Source organism: Mytilus californianus, unplaced genomic scaffold (genome assembly GCF_021869535.1).
Source record: "Mytilus californianus isolate M0D057914Y unplaced genomic scaffold, xbMytCali1.0.p SCAF_15, whole genome shotgun sequence".
Lineage (NCBI taxonomy): Eukaryota > Metazoa > Mollusca > Bivalvia > Mytilida > Mytilidae > Mytilus > Mytilus californianus.
In genome coordinates this window covers 22,223,001-22,247,453 of record NW_026262637.1, presented here as the reverse complement: position 1 = coordinate 22,247,453, position 24,453 = coordinate 22,223,001, and the positions used below count along the sequence as shown (strand labels likewise).

Here is a 24,453-nt window from a genome sequence, read left to right as displayed (position 1 = left end):
AAATTACTAATTTCAAATACTGGCATTTTGAGAATAATTGAATAAAAAATCAAAATCCTGTGGACATGCAAATTTGTTTTTTACGATAATTTGTTTGTTATAAATCAGGCCGTTAGTTTTCTAAATTGAATTGTTTCATATTTTACATGTCGGGGCCTTTTATAGCCGACTATACGGTATGGGTTTTTTTCATTGTTAAAGGCCGTACGGTTGCCTATAATTGCTTACATCCACTTTATTTGAACGTTGGTGGATAGTTGTCTCATTGACAATCATATCTTACCTCCTTATTTTTATACACTTCCATTATGTGTACAAAAAAACCTACAAAGTTGTAGCTCCAAAACTGTAGTAGGAGATTGCCAGACAAATAATGATCTCTTAATGCAGCTAGTACCAAAATATAGGAGGAGATAGATGGACATATCATGTATCTATATCTGGACGGACGGACGGACAGGGATAAATTAATATGCCCTCAGACATTTTATCGGGCGGCATAAAAAACTCAGGTACAAAGCATGTAGACCTCATTTTTGTTTACCAAAAAAAAAAACCAGCTATGTGTCTTCTGACATCACATGTTATGAATCACGAGGACGCATTACACTTATGTCGTCGATGTTTGAGTTCTTTTCTAGACAGGACATCTTAGATGTACATCTTCAGTACTGCAATAAGAAAAAGGGGGTGACTTGAGTTGACAAAGGAGGGGACTAAAACATGAGTTTTAAAACGGCAATCGAGCAATGTTAGTTCCATTTACTATTTCCTTTAGAACTATTGGTCATCTGCGACATATTATATAAAATGGTTAACCAAATCATATTGAGAATCCTTTGTTCAGTAACTTCCTTATAAGCAGTAAACTTCTATAACAAGAATCGATTTTTAGAAAAAACGCCTCAAGCTCTGAAAATGATCCACACAACTAGACTCTTTAAAGAACTTATTGACCTCAAATGACAATTTTACCAATAGTTTGCTTTTTCGCATATTTTCTTGAAAACTATAAAAGATAAATCGAAATTTCAATAGCAAAATTGACCAGCGAGACAAGATCTACGTAAAGGTTACTATTGCCTAAATTTTCAGTCAACTCCTTACAGGAGTTATTATCATCTTGAAATCTATAATAAATGATAGATACTTAGAAAACCAAAAGTGAGGAGTAGGACAAGATCTACAATTGTAAGAATGACCGAAATTGTCAATCAAATCTTTATAGGGGTTATTCCCCTATACCAATTTTCGATTTTTGATGGATAACTTTTAGTTGATTAAGGAAAACTGGTCAAAATTAATCAATTTAGTGTTGCACATTTTCTTGTAAATAAATACTTCCAGAAAAAAAAAAATTATAAAAACAAAATTGCAAAGCACTAGTACTCCATACTTTTTTTGAAAGTTTAAACTTGTATATCTATTTTTAAAATTTTAGAGAACATAATATATTGCAAGATCGATTCGTATGTAAACTATAAAGTGGTAATTAATACTCGTATTTCTATACAGATAGTCCTAGCTGGAGGTATTTCTCCAAAGCGTAATTGATTGAACTGAACTCTTTGTGACATCCTCTGATTCATTGATGTTCACAATCGGAACCTTTTTCTATTTATGAAAGCCATACCTCCTTGCTAAGGAAGTTCTGAGGATCTGACTTGAGGCGACATATTTTGATTTTAATATATAGAGCTGTGGCCAATACAAATACATTAGCAAATTAACAAATCTAGTATAACATGCTAGTTTATTATGATTTCTGACAATTTCAACATTGATTATTCATTGATATCGTATGATAAGCAACTAATATAGAAAAAACAGATAACAGTGTGTATGTGAGCGTCTCTTTATAAAAATTGAATTAATGTTGCACAGAAACTCACCAATATTGCAATAGTTTGGAATATAATTTGTTGATATCAATGGTCGAGTATTTGGATAACCTATATTAAAGTTTTTCTGAAACTCTAACAAACAGTTCTTTTCGGGAAATGTCAACTTTTCTGCAATAATTACACCAAAAAATGAAAAGGATCGATAATTGGCTGCTCATCATTAATTTCATATCTATTGAAAGTTGTATTAATATCGGCACTTGTTTGTCACCTTTCGTACAGTTGACTGCATAGCAAAAATTTTCAGATTGTCATCTGAAACCATCTTTATTTAATAGCTATTTTTTGCACTCTGGTTCCTCTCTTTTTTAGGTTGTTCATGAACGTCCAGAAAGCAAATATCAGGAACTCGCAAAGTTCTGTAAGGGTAACAATACTGGCGCCAAGAAACAATCCCATTTGTCCACCAAGGTTAGCTTATGAAAGTAAAAAATCATGTCACAATTTTGCAGATTATTTTTTGCTTGAATCGAGGTCATAGTTATACAGGGTATACTCTAACTTTGCAATAGCTTGAAGGCTATGGTTCTGAACTTGTATTTCTTGTATAAAAAGGACGAAAATAATGAAGAAAAAAAGTAATTATCTCTCTGCCTTGTGTTAGACCACTTTCAAGTTCGTTGCATTTCCGTCAAAAACTTTGGTTTTAGATAACATCATTCGTGCGTTTAGGAGCATCGTCACTTCCTTCCCATGTTGAGCGAGCGGTTGAAAAAATATGATGCTATATTTCACGAATTATTCGGCAAATTAAATTCCTATAATTGATAATCAGCACTGCTGTGATTAGGGAATAGTGATTTAGTACCTACGGAACAAACATTATTTCTAGTATATGCTACATAATGACAATCACGAAGACGCTTGATGAACTTTAACAGTGAAGGGATACAGACGGTCCCCTCTATCTGGTAAATGACGTCATAAAGGCACACATAATTGACGAACTTTTCCGGTGAATGACATAATTCGAAAGTGGTCTATTAGGTCGACCGAGATGAATAACTGAAAAATTTGACTGCCACTAGGAGGGAATAAATTCTGTCATGCAATTATACAGCGCAAAGTTATATATATAGCACGCCTTTTAGGAATTAACGTATTTATTTCACGAAAAGCGTAGCTTTGAGTGGATTAAATATGGTAATGGGTAAGGCATGGCTATATATGATTTGTAACATTAATGGGCCATTAAACTTTCTTGTCCTTTTCAATATGTCACTCAAATAGTGGCGAGATACTATATCTCATTTTCAGAAAATTAACAAATACAGCAGATGGCAGTAAGATTTGTATTTCAGATACAGGTACATTTAAATGAATAGTTGCCGGTGGGATTCAAACCCGAGAGCCATTTATGTGGTTATTAAATAGCTTTTTCTTCCCGAACATTCTTGAGGGGGAGGTGGTAGATGCAAAATTCTATTCGATGTTTATCTGCCTTTAAATCCAAATAGGACGTGTAGTTTCAAAGGAGTTTTAACGTTGTGATAAGAAGGAAACATTTTTCAATTCCAATTACGTATACGACTAGAAAAAAGATCGGTTAATTGAGTGGTTGTTGATTGCGTATAAGGTTCAGGCACAAATATTTGAAGCATGCTCAAGTCACGGATATAGACCTTTATAAAATGGAGAAGACTACTTAACATCCAGTGACGAATATTTTTTGAATACTTAATCACACACGACAAAAACAGATATCCAACCAAAATAATTGTATGAAAATTTATGGTCATTTTTATTATATTTTTGTAATTCTTTCATTATTTACTACTCCAAGGAGGCAGAGACAGACTGTTCAATAACAACTTCTGAGATAGAAGTTAGAGCACTGATTTAAGCTCCTCCTATTCTTAGCTTTTCCGAGGAGAAGCGACCAACGGCGGGATTGGAGAGTGCAATAACTAAAAAATCATTCAGTTAACGCACTCCTTCAAAAATATTCCTTGACGGAAACTACTGGCGGTACCACTGAGTTCTAGCTCAAATCGAAATACTAGTAGAAATCGAATTGGGAAGTTTTATTATTGTAAACTACGGAAAACCTTACCTGCAATTGAAAATTGTTTAAGCATGTCACTAACTCAGTTTTTGTGAGCTTTTACATCACTACTTGAAGTGAGTTAAATTACGGGAACGGCAAATATTTGCCTTGATCTAGAGCACGTCGATCCACAAACCGTAATTGTCCAATTAGAATAGAAATTATCCATGGGGGTAGGTATGAAGGGCCTATCCCATGATAGAATCAAAATAAATTCAAGCTTCAATGATGTTATACATACCAAATATATCTCCGGCAGAGGAATACTTTGGTACCTGCTTTGAAATTGTTGTAGAGAGCTGGTCAAAATAGATATGGAGGGCGATGTAGTTTTGTCTGTAAAAAATATATCATTTGTTACAATAAATATAAGTTATAGTTCATGTGAAGTCTTAACTGAAATAATATATTAAAGACTTTTAGTGGTCAATGTATAAAGTCTTCCAAATCAAACTAAATTTATACAGTCAAGATAGAAATAAAATTAACAGCAACTAAAACATTCTTGAATTCCAACAATACTCAATTTTGAAATAAAAAGTACAAAATCAATTAGATGTAAATAAAGACAATAATACTCATTGAAGGTGTTTCTGAACTTGGAAAGACACACCAGCCTGATGCGGGGGCAATCTAATAATGACTGTTCAAGAGGAAAGAACAGTGCAGAAAAAACACAATCAAAGCAAGACAAAAATGATCATTTTGACAATAATTGTTTAAACTGGACCTAAGTAACACTTTGTAAGGTCGATTGAGCTAACACGGCAATTTTTTCATATAATTTATATCTACAAAGGGTGAACACCGATCAATTAATATACAATTCTGGATAGGCATCTGCTTTCTTCTTAAAAGGACCATACACTGGAATGTGAAGACGCCAACCTAGTTTGTATGTAATAAAACTTGGTACTTTCTATGATAATAATGTCGCGTCATTTAAGCCCATCATTTAAAAACTTTACTCTACAGTAGGGACTATATTGCATTCACTTGTCCGACGGTCGTTCTTGAAACAAATATACCCGTCACTTTGAATTTTAATGTTTAACTTAAAAATTTTCGTCTCGCATTTCTCCAGTACTACTAAACAAACTGACATAATATTTAATCAACAGCTTGGCAGTGATCAATTGGTTTATTCTTTCACTGGAAATTAAATAAGTACTGATTCGCGAGGCCCTTAAATCAATACGTATCATGTAGTTTTGAGATCCGGAAAAATAAAAAAAACCTATGCTTTTAGAAAGATATTTATGAAGTGGAGAAAGTGCAAAAAATGTTTACACGTGACACTCATTGGATTGTTAACTTCTTGAAAATTGGTCTACTTCCAAGTATTTTGATAATGATAGTTTGGGTCAATTCTATTAAAATACTGGAATAGTGTGGTTCATAACAAAGTGTTTTTTGTATCATTTACTATTCCTACATACATACTATTAAATGAACTAATGTGTGCGTAAGATAGCAGAATCATGTCCACTGACCCAAAGGAAAGTGAGTATGTTATGAATAAGGCTTGGAATTCCACCAAAAATTCACTTTGGAGAAAAGGAAATAAGGTAGGACATGAGATACCTTGCCTGTATATATATTATCAGTGAGCGGGTAATAAATTAACTCATTATAATTACTAGGATAAAGTAAACTAGTAATTGATAGTAAATAGTAAACAAATGTTGTTTATTATATATGTATGTAAGTCTAATACAGAAAAATACGAATATAATTGAATTGAAAGAATACAAAATATAACGGATTTTTGGAAAAAGTGTGGAGAACAAAATAAAAACTGTCCTGTCCCCAAATACCTGTGTTATTATTCTGAATAGACGTTACAAACTAATTTCAGACCTTCCTGCCTGGAAGTGTAATATCTATTATTAAGTAGATTATAATTATGATGGGCTAGATCTCGAGATTCCGAATTCAATGTTACACAAAAGAACACTTATACAGAATAATGAACTCACAGACACAAACTGCTTTATTATAGTTGACTAACCACGACTGTTAACGCAATTAGAAAAATCAAAGATATTTCGTTACCTGTAGTAGTCCAAATCTTCTGCTCCAATTACATCAAAGATCTTCTTACTGTAGAAATCCGATGGAAATAGTGATGACGTCAAAGACACGTCATAATGTGTATATTTACACGGCAATGGACAATCACAGTTAACAACTAGCTTTGTGTGGTTGTAGTAGTCTCCTTAAAAAAGGAATAAAAATATAAATAACTTTCTAATATAATGTTAAATATATTACACTTAAGATCGTTGGTTTCATAAAGAAAAAAGACGTTATAATATTTTGATCTTATTCAAATATGAAAGTTTCTTGCAAGCAGGTTTGATCATACTAAAATAGATGAAAGTTGTGTTCGCCAACATGTATGAACCTATCAAAATTTATGGTTTGTTGCCTATCTATCAACGACCGTCATTTTTCACTATCTAGTAAGAGAAAGTGTCACCTTTTAAATTAATGAGTGGGTTATTTTTATTTAGTAATTACAAGATTAGTTTGTTGCCAACATGTTTAATCCTATTGAAATATGTGACAGTTGCATTTGTTGCCTACAGAAGAGACGCGAAAGATACCAAAGGGACATTCAAACTCATAAGTCAAAAATAAACTGAAAAAAAGGACAAACAGACAAACAACAGTACACAAAACACAACATAGAAAACTAATGACTAAGCAACACGTACCCCACCAACAACAACTGGGGGTGATCTCAGGCGCTCCGGAAGGGTAAGCAGATCCTGCTCTACATGTGGCACCCGTCTGTTGCTCGTGTTAGTACAAACACGGTAACAAGTCTAATTCGGTAGGTCATCGGCAAGATAAGTTTGTTGCAATAGTCATTTTTCATTGCTTGCCACCTATGTTTCTATGTTAACATCTACAAGTAAAGTTCATGACTGGGTTGGACAAACGTCAAATAAAGTGAAACAATGTTAAGCGTCAATTAAATAATGAATAAATTGACACCGCTTACCTTTAATTACGATTGTCAACTATTGTGAAAGTACTTTTATTAGTTGGATACCAATTTTCATGGTTTTCGAGGATGGCTTTATCCACGAATTTCAGTGTCCAACGAGATACAAAAACTGTTGTCCCAATGAAGACATAGAAAGATTCCCATATCTAAGGTTTGACTACATGATTTCGGGCATATAAATAAAGGCAACAGTAGTATACCGCTGTTCGAAACTCATAAATCGATAGAGATAAAAACAAATCCGGGTTACAAACTAAAACTGAGGGAAACGCATCAAATATAAGAGGAGAACAACGACACAACAAAAACACAACATTAAAATGTAACACACACAGAAACGAACTATAATATAACAATGGCCATTTTCCTGACTTGATACAGGACATTTTAAGAAAAAAATGGTGGGTTCAACCTGGTTTTGTGGCATGCCAAACCTCCCGCTTTTATGGCAACGTCAAACACAACACCAAAACGACAACATCACATGACAGGACCACAATACAAATAAATTGGAGAACATATAGGATAAAGAAACACACGAATAATAGCTAACTAAAGGTACTAGGCTTAAAATGCAATACGCCAGACGTGCGTCTCGTCCACACAAGACCAACCAGTGACGCTCAGATGAAAAAAGTTTGAAAGCCAAAACAAGTACAAAGCTGAAGAGCACCGAGGACCAAAACTTCCATAAAGTTGCGCCTAACACGGCCAGGGTTTTCTGCCTGGGACAAGAACATCCTTATTATTTTAGAATAATTTATAATTTTGCAAACAGTAAGTTTTATAAAATGAATATTTGATAGATATACATGATAAAACCGAAGTGGGGACTAACTACAGAATAAAAACGGATACATTACATAAAACAACTTAATCCAACACATAAAAATACACAGCCGAGTTAGCCAAAGCCTCAACGCACAAAGTGACGTCACATTTGAAATTCTAAAAAAACACACAAAGTGACGTCACATTTGAATTTGTAAAAATATTTCTCAAAAATAAGATAGGATTAGGATTGATTCAACATTAGATTTGTAATACTGAAATTACATTTATATTAACAATGAAAATTACAATACTTATTAATATCAAATTGTGGTAGTCATTAGATAATTAATTGTATTATCTAGCTATGTCGGTGTTTCTTCTGAATCAAACTGTAAACCAAATATATCGTATAAATTTCGTTGAACCAAACTAAAATCTAATAAATGAAGGGGGTGATTAATTATCTTTACCATAACACACGAATATAACAGAAAAGACGTTAAGACATTTGACAAAATCCGACGAGAATAACAAATATAACATCAAAATTAAATACATGAATTTGGGATAGAAAAGTACCGTGACACGTCTTATAGCAATGCGGTTTCACACTCAGCAAAACAGTGACAATCGGGAATAAGTCACGTTCGGGAATTAAAAGATCAGACGACGTAATGAAAAACCACAATCTAACACGTGGTAAAAATGTCCTTAGTTAGTTTGGAAAAAGACACATCGTATGGATCAACCATATAATCTAGATAATAAATCGAATATCAGCAAACGCACTGTAAACTATATAAACAACTTCAGACAGGATTTTACCCATTTAATCTTTAAAAATCATAAACTGAACCACTTTTAACCTTTTAATTCTCATGAAAAATTAGTTTTGACCAATGAAAGTCAGACTTCCGGTGATGATATGCGATTATGTAGTGCTCATTTTATATCCTCATAATTCTCATAGGATAACAAAATATTTCATATTGGATTTGCTTTTTCATTTCATAAGATTTAATTTCATAATTCAAAGAATATTTGTAATATTTTTTTTATGTATCCGTTTTCTTAATGTTTATGGCCCAATTAACACCTTTGATAATCGCTAATCTGTTGATTATTCGATCTCTGGTTAATTAGTGCAAGGATTTGTATACAACTACAATGTTTACTATGCAATTTCCTTCAATCGAGACAATCGTTTTCATTTTTTTTCCCGAAAGCAATTATTTTATAAAAAAAATTGAAGAATGTTGTCCGTAATGAAAGACGATCAAGTTAGTGAAAATGAACACTTTATTTTGCATTGTTCCACAAATCATTATAAAACAATATATGACTATTTTCAAGAAATCTTCGTTTTGTGATGGTTTCAATTTCTCCACTCGATGTTTTCGAGAAAACTAAAATCCACAAAAAATAACCAACGAACATGTAACTTGCTCAAACCACGAAAATTGATACCCACTACTAAAAGTACATTCACAGTAAGTACTGATTCTTATCATGTAATTTTGTTACTATCTGTTGTAAAACACTAATGGTTTTCTACTCCGAGGCATAGATAACCTTTGTTGTATTTGGATTAACTTTTCGGAATTTTTTATTTTTAATGCTCTTCAACTCCGTATTTGATTTGGCCAATCAACTGTATGGATGTAAGCACCACTGACGAGTATTATGTAGGCAAAACGCGCGTCTGGCGTACACAATTATAAGTCTTTGATGAGTTTTTACACTTATTATTGTATGATAAAAGAATGCTATATTATTACACCGAAAAGAAGGCTTATACAATCTTGATTAAAACTAAATTCCCCACAAAGTGTGTCTTAAACTGCATGTCTCAATCTTACAATATTTATTCACTGAGGGTATTTTTTTTCATTGTAAAATATCTTGTGTATATAGAAGTTGGAGTATAGGAATTGAGTAAATGTATTTTAAAGACATACTTTACCTATTGCTTTCACAATACAGTTAGCTACTTGAAACTTAGAGCAGTAATGTGTATCTACAAAAAAGAGCACTTACGTGTCTTATCAATATTTTTACTGTTTCAAGTACAATAGAAATAAGAAGATGTGGTATGAGTATCAATGAGACAACTCTCCATCAAAGTCACAATGTGTAAAAAGTAAACAATTATAGGCCAAAGTACGGCCTTCAATTCTTACAATGTTGCTACACAGGAAATGAAAGCTCACCATCAACAATTGAAGAAGAAAAAAAAAGGAAAATAACAAAAATACCGAACTCCAAAGAAAATTCAAAACGGAAAGTCCTTGATCAAATGGCAAAATCAAAAGCTCAAATACATCAAACGAATGGAAAGCAACTGTCATATCCCTGACTTGGTACAGGAAATTATCTCTTTTGTCGTAACGCTAAGTTCTAAACCGACTTTAACCTCACTGAATAGCAGGGGGAATAGAAATATGGCAATCCCTGGGCCTCTTTTGTCCGCAAGTAAAACCCTCGCTACAGTAGAGAGTCTGTTTGGCTGTGCGGAATATTTACATTCGCGGCTAGGTCAGATCAAACTGGGGACGTTTTATCAGATGCCTTGTGTAGAGCGAGAAGATGAACCTTGCAATAACTCTGAGTGGTCCGTAGGCGGCTGGTTGATGGGCGAAATGTATGCTCTATCCAACAAACCTTCTTTTCCTTGTTGCACTCCAATTTGTTCAGCCCTTCCTCCTAGTTAACCGACCTATTGTATAGATTTTTAATTCGTTATGTCTTTAATATGTATTACATAATTGACATTGCACGTAAAACAGGCAACGGTTAATCAATCAACAAACTGACTCTCGTTGTCAAAGAAAACCTAAAATAAAGGCAACAGTAGTATACCGCTGTTCAATTGTCATAATTCGAGTAAGTAAAAACAAATCAGGGTAACAAACTAAAACAAATTTATACCAGCCGGTGCACAACTTCAAAATTTAAGGAATTTTTTCAAAAATATATACCCGGTCGAAGAATAGATCGCACAAGTAAATCTGATATAAGTCCTGATAGAAAAAGTTATGATGAAATGAACCAAACAAAATATTAATGCAGGATACATAAATTTTAACGTGGAGCCAATGGAGAATAGACCGATATTTTTATTTTCACAAATGGTTCTTCGTTTGTTTATCGACTGTATTCAATATTTGATTAATTTCAATGTTACCCGGTATGGTTTGAAAATGATAACATTTTATTATTTTTTTGCGTCCGAATCGTTTTTCTTGATTTACCTTCGGTTGGAACGCTCAAACACAAACATTTAACAGCCAAGGATGTAATTAGACCTATGGTTAGAAGTTTACAATTCGACCTTAAATATGTTGGCCTACTTTGAATTCGGTAGATTTCCATTTCAGTATGGGCGTTATTTTAGAATACTTTTATTTTTGATTAAAGTTTTAGTAAGTGACAATTGTATATTAAGGTCTTGGTATAAAGAGCTTGTGTTAAATTGTCAAAATGTATGATTTGGCAACACATATAAAACGATTGTTATATAGAATTGGTATGGATAATTTTTAGGATAATCAGAGGCCATTGAATGTATACAGTTCATATTTACCTTTATTTAGACAGCTTTGTTCGATCAAGTTAAACAAGAGTTACATTTTATTAGACTCTTCTTCAAAGTGTAGATTACATAAGTATGTAGAAACAAATGTAGTTTTGCAAACTGGCGTTATGTTGGTACTAATAGGAATGAAAGAAATTGTATGTTTTGTGATTTAAGAGTGATAGAGGATGACTTTTATTTCATTCTACAATGTAGCAGATAAAGTGATTTGCGTACAAATATATATATCAAGAAAAATTACTGGTCTAGGCCATTAAGTTTTAAGTTAATAGCATTATTGTCTGTTGAAAACACAAACAGCTTTGTAACTTATATACATTTCTCTTTTAACTTTAGAAACAGTGTATTGCAAAGATATTTTGTAAACATGAAACTTCTGACGTCATCTATTGTTATTTATATATAATGATATTGTTTGTAATATGTCATATGTATATATTGTATTTGAATACACTGTAGTGCTCAAAGTTAATAAAGAATTTGAAATTTGAATATAAAAATCAGAAGAGGTGATATAATTGCCAATGAGTATGGCAAGCCGTTCTCGTCAAAACTATGTTTAAACCATTTTTTCGAAAAAAATTACACACTGAGAATTAAAAAAATCACACTGACATTTAAGAACCTATAATAACACACTGAGAAATCGAAATTACACACTGAGATTTAAAAATTACACACTGAGATTTAAAAATATGAAAAACACGCACTGAGAATTTAAAATTACACACTGAGATTTTAAAATTACACACTGAGATTTAAAAAAAATGAAAAAACACGCACTGAGAATTTAAAATTTCACACTGAGATTTTAAAAAGACACACTGAGATGAAATAAATTGAAAACACACACTGAGAATTGTTAATTACACAATGAGATTTTAAAAAAAACACACTGAGATTAATATGCAAATTACTAATGAATATTCATGAGATGAATAATTCAACAGATTAATATCTTGGTCTCCCGAACTCTTGCCATTATAATGAAATGCAGTTCCTACAACCAACATTCGTAATAAATTTCAAGACTTAACAACTTTTTTTGCCTATAATTCAGATTATTATTAACTGTATATCGGGATGTTTTGCTTAAAACTGTTTAAGCATGGTCCCTTTTCAAAAGTCTTTCAACTGTTACCCTGAATTCGCAAGGTAATTTTTTATATTTTTTTACGTTTATATGCTATAATAGGCACTTGGGGAAAAAATTCACTGCATTGTTTGTATTTTTGCAGATTGTTCCAAAGTGTTCTTTTAATTTTAATAAAGTTTTTCACCATTTTGTTATATTTTGTAATGAGAGTAAGTGGGTATTTTTCTTGTTCTATTGGTCTTAAATTATCTTTAATAACGTAGTTTTTCTATACGTTGTATTCTTAGTGTTTTTTATAAAACATTTAGCGCCAAATTGAAGGACAAACGAGTTCTGTCCCGTAGTTGTTTTAAAAAGTGCGCACAAATCTCAGTGTGTAATTTTAAATTCTCAGTGTGTAGTTTAAAATTCTCAGTGTGTGTTTTTGAGTTAATTTCATCTCAGTGTGACTTTTTGAAATCTCAGTGTGTAATTTTCAATTCTCAGTGTGTTTTTTTTTTATTTTTTGTAATCTCAGTGCGTTTTTATGAAATCTCAGTGTGTAATTCTTAATTCTCAGTATGTGTTTTTAGGTTTTTTAATCTCAGTCTGTGTTTTTTTTGTTTAATTCTCAGTGTGTAAATTTTTCGAAAAATGGTTTAAACATAGTTTTGACGAGAACGGCTTGCCATAAATGAGACAATTCTCCACTAGAGATCAAATGACATAGAAGTTAACCACTATAGTTCACCGTACGACCTTCAACAATGAGAAAAACCAATATTCCCCATAGTCTACTATAAAAGGCCCCGAAATGACAAATGTAAAACAATTCAAACAAGAAAAATAACGACCTGATTTGTGTAAAAAACAATACAAATATGACATACAGCAACAAACGATAACCACTGAATTACATGCTCCTGACTTGGGACACATACAAAATGTGATGGGGTTAAACATGAAGTTTACAATTCATTATTTATACGTAATGTGAAACGCTATATAATACATAATCATGTAATTGTTTTTGTTTTCCATTTTATACATTATTTATTCAAACAATATTAGTTATTGTAGTGTTGCTGTGTACAACCGAGCTTGTATCAGCCCATCTCAAAAGATGTTTCTGCTACACTCTACATATAAGGTATTACCGATTTAAACTATTTCTGCCTGCGCGGATATTAAACTGTCTAGTATCGTCAAGCTAATATAATTTTGAACGATTTATTGAAATAACAGTCAAAAGACTGAGGTTGCTATATATATATGTTAGTCCCTGAATATTCCTTCTTCATTCATCATTTCTATGAACTTACTGTTATGTGTGTAAGGGAGACAATTACATTGGTCTATAAGAAAAGTTGATAAACAATCCTTGTAACAAGAGCTTCTATAGTAATCAGAACCGTCGTCGTTCGTGTGATCTCTGCAAAACATATTCCCAATCGCTTCATAAGGCTGCGGCAAATATTCAAACTATAATAGGCAGACATAAAAACAAATTGTAAAAATAATAGAATATTCAAGACAAGAAAACAATTATGATGTTGCTATTAGTTAAAGCAACTAATCTATTATATCAACATTGTGATACAGAGATATTTGATATACTTTGATTGCTGATTATTCTAAGTTAAGGAATCTATCTCCCTCATGCAAAATTCTGATTCTTTGTCCGATTTTGGCTATACGTTTTTGTCCTTTTTGGTTTTTAAACTGTTCATATTTTTAATAAGCATTGGATTTTCAACTTTTTTGGCCTCGAGCATCACTGAAGAGACATTTATTGTCAAAATGCTCATCTGGTGCAGAAAAATTGGTACCGTTAATGTTATTGTATATCGATGAACCATTGTTGATTAAATTTATCGAAATAAAGTTAATTTTCATATTTGTGGTAAACGTTAGACAATGATAATCCTTTTCTTTAGAATTAAGTACGAGCGCTCATGAACGTTTCCAATTATCGTAATAAATATTTGAAATTTCCCTTATTCTACTTTACTTGAGTTATCAACCGATGAATGTATATTAATATTTGGAAGACAAAACAAAAATCCAAAATTTCACTTATTGTCTGAAATTATGTTTGACAACACATTTGTAGATGGACAAATCTTCATCAGATTACAGGAAATAAGCTTAATGTGTGAGATTCAGGCAATAACTTAATGCCTAGGCGTTAGCTTACTACCTAAGATTGAAGCTTAATGCCTAATTTCACTTATTGTCGCTAATATATATATCACGAACCGTCCCTGTTGTTGTTAAGGTTTTTTTGTTTTCCATGTTACCATTGTTTAACATTCTAAATGATGTAAGTACCCGTACATTTTCGGCCTTCTTGACTGAACATATATTCAATGTGCATTATTATCATAAAAAAGAAGATGTGGTATGATTGCCAATGAGACAACTCTCCACAAGAGACCAAATGACACAGAAATTAACAACTTAAGTATGTATGAACGCTTATTATTTGCATCAAGTTAAACATGTATCCATATAAATGTAATATGTTAATACATGATTTAACATAATGATTGGAATTAAATATAAACCATTAAAAGTATTTACCTGAGTTTTATGCACTGAAGCAAACACTTCTCTTCCTGGCTCAACATAAAACCCACTTTTTCCTTCGAAAACAGGATCCTCTTTAGAATCATGCACTATGAACTGAAAAATTTAAACATTTAGTAATAATTTTTTGGCATAGCTATACGTTATATATGTAGGACTCAGATCTATGGTGGGTTCCAGATCTATGGCAAATTTCTGCAAATCCCTAATCTATGGTAAATATGATGTCACAAACGCCAAACAAATCACAAATCTATGGCAGTTTTTGTTTTCTCCAAATCTATGGCAGATTTGGATACTACGTAATTTTCCGTCACAATTAAATAACGTCATGGAACGTTGAAGCTGCCGATGACGACGACGGTTTTGTTATACAAAGGAAAAGAAAAAGATCGAAAAGGATAAAAATTAATAAATAAATTATAATTCAAAATTGTGTTTGTTTCTACCCTTGTTTTCTTCTTCTCGTGTTGCTGGTGTTGGCATCACCCTTAATTGTACGAGCTTTTACCGTTCATTTTGGTTTGCTGTTTTGTGTTTTTATACTATTTTTTTTTGTATTCCTATGATCTCTTTAATTTTCTGTAAGAAGTAACACAACATAAAGTATTTTGTCAGCTATATAACAGTGACTACCTGTACTATTGTAGCAAATAGTCTTTCTTGAGATTAAGAAAAAATAAATATGACATAGACTTCTAATAGATATTAATATCGTTTTCCGCTATAAATATGTCGAATAACTGTACTGTTGGAAAAATAAGGATTTGTTTAGAGAGTCACGTGTTAGAGGCGAGTCATTGTTCATTAAAGGACTTAAACCGTCATCAGTCCAACAAGATTTATATTATTCAACGCTCAAATAGATATTAGTTAAAAATTCAAACTGCTTGTGTGTTGTTAATGGATTTGGTTAAATAAAGGGTCAAACAGGTACTATGCACAGAGTAGGAAATACTTATTCTTCCTGGGCACATGCTTTCAACCCTAAAGTCTGTGTTCATATTACAAACGGTTATGGATATGCTTCCTAGTAATAGTCCTAATTTGTTTTTCTTATACTGGTTTTTACTTAAGAGCAGCTCTTTTTCTACCTTTGGACATTTCGACCTCGAAATCATTGGTCAGATATGTACTGACTGATCCGACCTTTGCAGAAAATCTGTCATAGTATATATGTCTATATAACAGTGACTACCTGTACTATTGTAGCAAACAATCTTTCTTGAGATTTGGAAAAAATAAATATGATATAGATTTCTAATAGATATTAATATCGTTTTCCGCTCTAAATATGTCGAAAAACTGTACTGTTGGAGAAATAAGGATTTTTTTAGAGGGTCACACAGGTACTACTAGTATACACAGAGTAGGAAATAAGTATTCTTCCGGGGCACATGATTTCAAACCTACAGTCTGTGCTCATTTTACAAACGGTTATGTATATGCTTCCTAGTAATAGTTCTTATTTGTTTTTCTTATACTGGATTTTATTTAAAAGCAGCTTTTTTGCTACCTTTGGACATTTCGACCTCGAAATCATTGGTCAGATATGTACTGACTGGTCCGACCTTTGCAGAAAATCTGTCATAGATTTGAAATCTAGAAATCCGCCATAGATTAGGAAACTAAAAAAAATGCCATAGATTAGGAAACTAAAAAGTTGCCATAGATTAGGATTCTAAAAAAAACTGCCATAGATTTGGGATGACATGACGTCATATTTACCATAGATTAGGAATCTGCCATAGATCTGGAACCCGCCATAGATTTGAGTCCTAAATATATACCTTTCATAACCTTATCTATCTACCTCAAAGTTTCGTTAGGTCAACATGTTAGGGAACATGTTTTATACAATGTTAGTGCATCTAAAAGCACGGAAGTCGGAATGTGTTGGGTTTTTTTTCATCTGCATCAGTATATCATTTTTATGCCTTTTACTTAACCCCAAATAGAACAGAAACAGCTATTTGCTTTACGTAGCGGTCATCGTAGTACATTGTAAAACTTCTTTGATTGATAGATTGGTTGTTTTTTCAAGAATTTCCCGTTCAGGGGTTAATAATTTCTGTAAAATTAAGATAAAATAATTTAACAAACACTTGAAAAACGTTTCTGAACTGCTTCTGATTAAAGAGAGTTTTGGAAAGGGACATAATTTTGCCTTCTAGGGGACAGTCTACGCACCCTTAAAATGTTGTTGAAAGTGTTTTTAAAATGCAAAGATCGTGGTGGTCTTCAAACACGATGCATTGGATTTTATATTCCCATTCTGAAAAAAATCTCATGAAAGATACCAGGCTTATAATTTTGTACGCCAGACGAGCGTTTCATCTACAAAAATCTCTTCAAAGACGCTCGAATAAAAAAGTTAAAAGACCAAGTAAAGTACGAAGTTGAAGAGCATTGACTGCGTATAGACACATCCTGCAAAGCAAAACGGAAGCCTCTTCAGCATGGGTCATACTGCCGTACAGAAGAGGTCTAGGTTACTCTTTAAATCATATTTTCTGTAAAAGCACTTGGGCAGAGCAAAACTTCGACTGCGTCCTACTTTATTATTTTTTTTTTCAAAAGTTACCTAAAATAATTGTAGCAAAGGTTCTTCGACATGCAGAGATTGTGGCACTCTTTCTGTACGAGGCATCGGTTTTCAATTCTCCATTTGACTGGACGTTGTTGCGTATTTATACATCCCGTAAATTCATTTGGATGTTCCCATTTAGCATCTGTTTTGCAGTCGGATATGAGACGTCCAGTAATAATGCTATTTCTTTACATCAGATCATCCTTGGAATGCTAGATATAGAGATAGGTGCACACAAAAAACACAATATAGCAGCTATCACTAAGAAAAGAAATTTCAATGTTTATTTTTTTTAAATTTAGTTTTCTCACATTTAAATTTTGATGAAAAAACACGTTTCTAGTACGATTATGATGATCTTGACTTAGGACAAGTATAAGTCGAAATTTGGGGATAAATAAGCTTTTTAACACACACCAATTTCACTTTTAATATCATGTTTTTTTTTTAAATTATTTATTATTTACCTAGTTTTAACGGTGTTTTTATCTTAATTTTTATAAATTTCCAACTGATAATCTTTTTGGTTGTTTTTTTTTTTTTGCGTAAACAAAAATCGCCGAACAACGTTTTCCAGGATGAATGGATATTTGAGATCTGTTTTTGGTAATAATAGTCCCATCCAGTTATACATCTGTGGTTTTCCCTACTTTCTTAATGAAGGTTATTCCAGAAATGGGCATCGAAAGCAGCACATATCACAAGATGTATTTTATTCAACCGTCGTGAAAATTCCTTATGTTTCCACTAAATATGTGTAACCAGGAATTAATATTCAAACGCATTTCAAATGTACTTTAAATCATTTTTTTCGAATTTATTCGTTTTTAACCGATTTCATTAAAATTCGGGATTATATAACTTTGTTCGTGAGAAGATCCCAGTTTGACATATTCGCAACTATTTGTACTCGCGTTCTCTACCTTCGTGAATCGTGAATATATACGATTGGTCGTAATGAGATATCTGTTTGATAAATGATGACGGGTATTTTCCAAGCGTCGTAACCACAATCAGCTTCCAATAGATTTAGTGTAAAGACGCCATTAACAGTCAAACAAAAACATGACCTTGTGCTTTGCCAAATTATAGGTATAGACAGATTGTACAACCATGAATATGCATATGTGTTTAACAATAATATTTAGTATGATTTTAATTTACTGATAAAAAATCTTTATTTATACCAATTTAAAAAAATCAAAGATCTAATTACAGTGTTGAATTGATAACCTTTTAAGTTTATTAAAAGGAACGATAAGTTCACCCAGATCGTATTTAAATTTTCGGTCTCGGTAAACAACATCCCCGTAAAAATCAGGGTGTGTTATTTCGTTTGAAATAAGTTTTCTACAGGAAAAGCCAAACTTCCGAACCAAATCTGTGTATCTATGGAAAAATTTAGTGAATGTTTTAAGTAATTTGTGGTAACGAAATCCCTGATTTGATAATTTACTGATAATATATAGATTACGCTCAGTGAAATCCAAAACTTCATTACAGACACGGGCATAGTGAGCGAGTTTGGATATATAAACTCTGTAAGACGGTGCTAAAAGAACAAAACCGTCCAAAAAAGGAAAATTGACAATAGAGAAAGAAAAATCGTCCCTTTTGTCGAAAATGCTTGTGTAGAGCTTCTCATGTAACACCGAAATATCTAAATCGAGGAATGGACAGTTATTGCTGCTAATATTTCATTTATTAAAGGTAAGTTCCTTTGGATAAATTTCGGTAGAATATTTACAAAACTCTTGATTATTCAAGACAAAAATCATCAAGATAACGGTAAGTGTAGTTGAATTTATTAATCAAATGGAATTTAGACGGGTCTTTACTGAGTTGGGCTATATACTGTGATTCATAACAGTATAGGAACAAGTCTGTTATCAAAGGGGCACAATTGGTAACCATAGGAATACCTACAACCTATCGATAAACTTTATTGCCGAAACGTAAATAAATGTTGTCAAGGAGAAAACAGCTTTAATCATCTCACAACATCTGCAGTGAGATATCTAGCATACTTACCTTTGTCATTAGATAAAAAGACTTTATATGAGTTGCAGGAAATAAATTTGCAATCAGATTTTTCAAACGACCATTTGATTACATTTAAATAGAAAAACTTTAGTTTGATAAGATTGTGTGCAAGTGTAGTATAAACATTGGGAAAGTCAAAACTGTCAACCGAATCAAAAGGACTATAAATAGCAAGTACTTTATTTGAAATATCCCAAAAATTGTTTACACTCCAAAATAGCTAATACCACTATTTTTCATGTTTTGTTACAAAAGTCAATGATGAGTTCTTTGGTAATTTAGGAACTAGCTAAAAGCACTAAAAGAATAATAGTAGATCACTTACTAGAGGCCGAGATGAAACGGTATATTTTACGGGTCTTTTGTGTAGTTTATGTAACTAATACATAGTGGGGACCTTCAAATGTTCAGAGGAGGCCTTAAGCTGGGCTGTGGTAGTGACATCATTACTTACTATTTGACTCTCTGTGGAGCGTACGGCCTTTCATGTAGTTAAATGTATAATTTCACCCTTAAGGACTTACTTGTAGTATTTAAGTCATACCACCAACATATTGTTGGCTGCTTTGTCGGTCGGTACGAACACAAAACGCTTTGCGAGTACTTGAATTTTGTTTTTGATCATAGAAGAGGCGTATTGCTTACTTTTGGAATGTGATATGCGAATATCAACAATATTCAAACATTTATTTGAACAGAAACCAAATCACTTTTTGTCAGATTACTCACTTTAGAACTGCATGTTTGTCCTAAGCAGGATTTTTACCCATGCTACTCCACTTGTTCTCTGCCCAGAGAACTAGACCAGAACATCTAGGCTATATATATATATATAGCTTTCGAGTAATGCTTTTCTTCGTCGGTTTAAACCTTCTTGCAGTTGTGAACAATCTTATTTAGTATTTAATTAAGCCTAAGGGGTATCTAAGATATTCATCGAACACGATGTATGAATATAAATCTAGGGTGGGTAAATTTCAACAAAATATTTTATTTAGACTTTTAAGCTGAAGATTCAGTTCTACTGCAATACACCTTCTGGTAGTGTTGAACAATCATACTAAGCATTTGAAACAGTCATGGTTTATGAAAGAATTGAAGGGTCCTTATAATTAATTTATAATAATCGTATCAGATATTTGATTTTATTTTCCCTCGAGTCATTAAATATTCATGTAATAATTGTACCTTTTATTTTGATATTTTCCAATGATTAACTTTAATATTGATGAACATTCTGGTGCATTTGAAATAAGTCTAAATAAACAAGGTGCTGTTAATTAAACATAGGAAACAAATACCTGAAGTCCTTCGCCATACGAGCTTCCGTAGTAGTTATTAGCACTGTCCAAATCAAGCATTAAAGCCAAATGAAAGACTGATCCTACGTGGTTAGTTTTTATTTTCATATCTGGATTTGATGTAAAACATGCTCCACTTGAGGTCAATTTAACTTTGAAGTATTTCTTGACATCTAAATAGTTCAAATGAAAACTTGCATAAACCAAAAGTCCACCCGGATCAAGAATATATTTTTCATCTGTCATAACGTCTTCTAATGTTCGGTCCAGGTAAAACCCTTCTTGTTCAAAAATCGGATCGCTCCAGTTTGTCGCAACATTTGAGTAAATAGCAAAAGGACTTATGCTAGAGTAATAGTTATCTATCTCTAAATGATTTTTGATGGCACTTTTATTCAAAGAGTTCAAATTGCAAACTGTCACCGATGGAAACTCTATTTCATTTTGAGGTTTGGTATACTGTGTCATTGTTGTGGGATATCTATAGTAATGTTTTATCTCCTCCACCACCGTTACTATAAGGTACATACCACATGACAAAATAACACAGGTCCACAATAACCTGAATTAAAAAGGAAATAATGAAAAAATATGTGTGCAGTTAATATCAAATGTTCTGCAGTTAGTATTTTATATTGTTTTAGCTGTAATAGCACCAAGTCATAGTATGTCACATCCGGTTTCAAACGAAAAAGGGTAGAAAAAAGGTTCCCTTGAATTTGACATTGTAGGAAAATAACCTTGCATTTCATTGCAGAAAAAAATATATTCTAGTCATAAACATATATCTTGGGTGTTTAGAAGCACTTTGTTTTTTGGTGCTTCTATAAACTATTTTGGTAACTTCAGATGTCATGGTTACTACAGCTTGCAAACAGAAAAAAAGGGCGAACATTTGTTTAATTTACTTCCGGTGATGGTAATATTACTATAGGCAATGAAATGTTATGTGAAATGCTCACTGTAGTACTGGACAGAATAAAACGTTACTCATGCTAAGTATTTCTTTATTTGAAACAAAGATAAATTCTGCACAACTTTTTGAAAAATGCCAATTCAACAAAGACTAATAGGGGAAAAACAATGATGGTATTACTCCTTTAAATGTATTTAAAATACTTGGTCAACTAACCTAGTATGACTATAAGTGTGTTCCTCCTACATGTGTCTTTTTAAAACAGTTTAGAAGCTAAATTTAATGACGAGAAGCGAAAGAAGAAATATCAAACGTTGATACTCACAATCTGATTTTGTGTCTGCTTGTTATTCCAGACAGTTTATTTACTCCATGAAATCCAGTATTCTGACTGAATTCATTCCAAAGATCACCAATAGTAGAAATGTTCTTCCTTTCAGTGTTCATCATATGTCGATATGTTTTCTACAGTTTATACAATCACATTCAGGTATTTTATTTCGAAAGCTTTTTACCAGAGATTTTTACATTCAAAATGTAACTAAAAGCTCCTGATAATTGTTAGATATTTTATTCAATTTGATGATGAAAAGCAAACACTATGTCTGTTACTTTAATTACACTGCCTATCCATCTGTTTGATTTATTTCTCCTGACTTTTCATGCAAAGAAGATAATCAAACATTTTTAATAGGCTATATAGATTTTTTGTTCTACATCTTCATCTACTTACCTTTCAAAACAAATTTCAAACGGATTGTTTTAAATTTTGTATTGCTGCGTTATACTATATGGAATAATGGGTTTAACACATCAGAGTTGACAACTGAGTTATTGTACAGATATTGTTCGACTATTTATTTAGTTATAGCCTAGATTTTTGTTTGATTTCTGTCCTCAAAAAAATTTGTAGATGATAGCATATATGAAAATAAGAAGATGTGGTATGATTGCCAATGAGACAACTCTCCATCAGAGATCAAATGACGTAGAAGTTGTAGTTTGATTGTATTTCACGAATATACAGCATATTGGTCCAGGGGGAAGTTAAGACTCATACTTCCTCTTGTGATAGTTTCATCTCAAACTCATCAAATTCATTTGACAGCTGAATATTAAACTTTGACTCCTACCTTCATAGTATCTTATCAAACCTCATTCAAAAATCAAATATAGGATATACAACGATAGTTCATCATTAGATATGATACAATATAAGAATAAGGAGGTTTGGTATAATTTCCAATGTGACAACTTTCCACCAGAGTCTAAATGACGCGGCTGTAAGCAACTATAGTTGACCGTACGACTTCAACTATGAGCAAAACCCATACCGTATAGACAGCTATAAAAGTCCCTGATACAATGAAATGTGAAACCATTCAAACGAGAAAAAAAAATGGTTTGATTTATGTCAAAGTATTCAACGAAAACAAATATTACAGCGAGCAACCAACGATAACCACTGCATTAAAGGATCTTGACTTGGGACATGCATTTAAAGAATTTAGCGGGTTTAACATGCCTATGAGTACTAGCACTAAAATATCACCTAACATGGGACAGTACAACATAGAAATAAACTGAAAAGTAGTCAGAAATCGTTTATTTATTAATTACCATAAGCTTTTCTTTTATAAATTGTGTCGCACTAGTAGTACTGTTGATCCAATAGAATTGATGTATATAAAACTTCTTGCTCTCATACGGTTTAAATACTTAATAGTATTGCCGGTAATGTGATGTTACAAAACTGGCATACCCATTTAAAACCTTATAAAAAAACAAAAAGACATTACAAAAAGTTTCCGATCTAAGAGTACTCACAGTTCAGGTGGATACCCAGTTGAAATTAAACAAAAGAAACGGAACTCTTTATTAGATAAGGTAAAAAAGCCATCAATTTTTTCTATGGACTTTAAAAGTTTAATAATTTAGGATTTTATGCATCTAAAATACGTGGTTTTACTTAAATTATAGTATGGAGCTTCGAGATATTTGTAAACTTTGAAATTAAAGACAAATTTTTTGGTAGGTGCAAATACATGTGGATTTTTTGATGCATATGCATAAATTCCGCCGAAAAAAAATCCACAGAAAGATAAAAGATTGATCTTTAAAAGCATTAATTTGCATCTCTCTAAAAAAATGCATAACTTAACAAAAACTTCAATTTGTGTGTGTGTTATCTAGGGTTTCAAAAATTCCCCTGACAGTCGATCAGACAATAGTTTTAAATTTACTAAAGGCATAAAAGTACATTAATTTATGCTCAATAGCTAATAGATACATTTGTCTTTTAAAATACAACTGGCATATAATGGTCGTAATGATACTATGTGGATAAATTTCTCGGTTTTTAAGAGCTAAATTGACAGCGCGTTATCCCTACAATTGCCTCTAATTTTACGATTGTAAAAATTAGATGGAGTAATGGGGATATAATTTCGACGAAGTAGAATTCTGACAGAGTTATTGAAAGCTAGTTCAAAACCAGTAATTGATTTTATTGTATATATCTAAAGTATATATATCAACCATTGAGATAGGTTTGTTAAGAAGAGTAAAACTTAACATATTAATAGTTCTGTGGGACACTCCTG

At 32.2% G+C, this 24,453-nt stretch overlaps 1 protein-coding gene across 1 annotated transcript; it reads right to left on the bottom strand.

The window, feature by feature from the left end:
• Positions 1–1,854: 1,854 nt before the first annotated feature.
• Positions 1,855–15,486, bottom strand: LOC127726002 (acid-sensing ion channel 5-like). Its single transcript, XM_052233300.1, has 5 exons — positions 15,450–15,486; positions 9,705–9,758; positions 6,007–6,169; positions 4,193–4,287; positions 1,855–2,320 (listed from the first exon to the last, which is right to left on the bottom strand). Exons 1-5 carry the CDS (start codon positions 15,484–15,486, stop codon positions 2,172–2,174), a joined length of 498 nt encoding a protein of 165 aa, XP_052089260.1. The 3' UTR covers positions 1,855–2,171.
• Between the last annotated feature and the right edge of the window lie 8,967 nt (positions 15,487–24,453).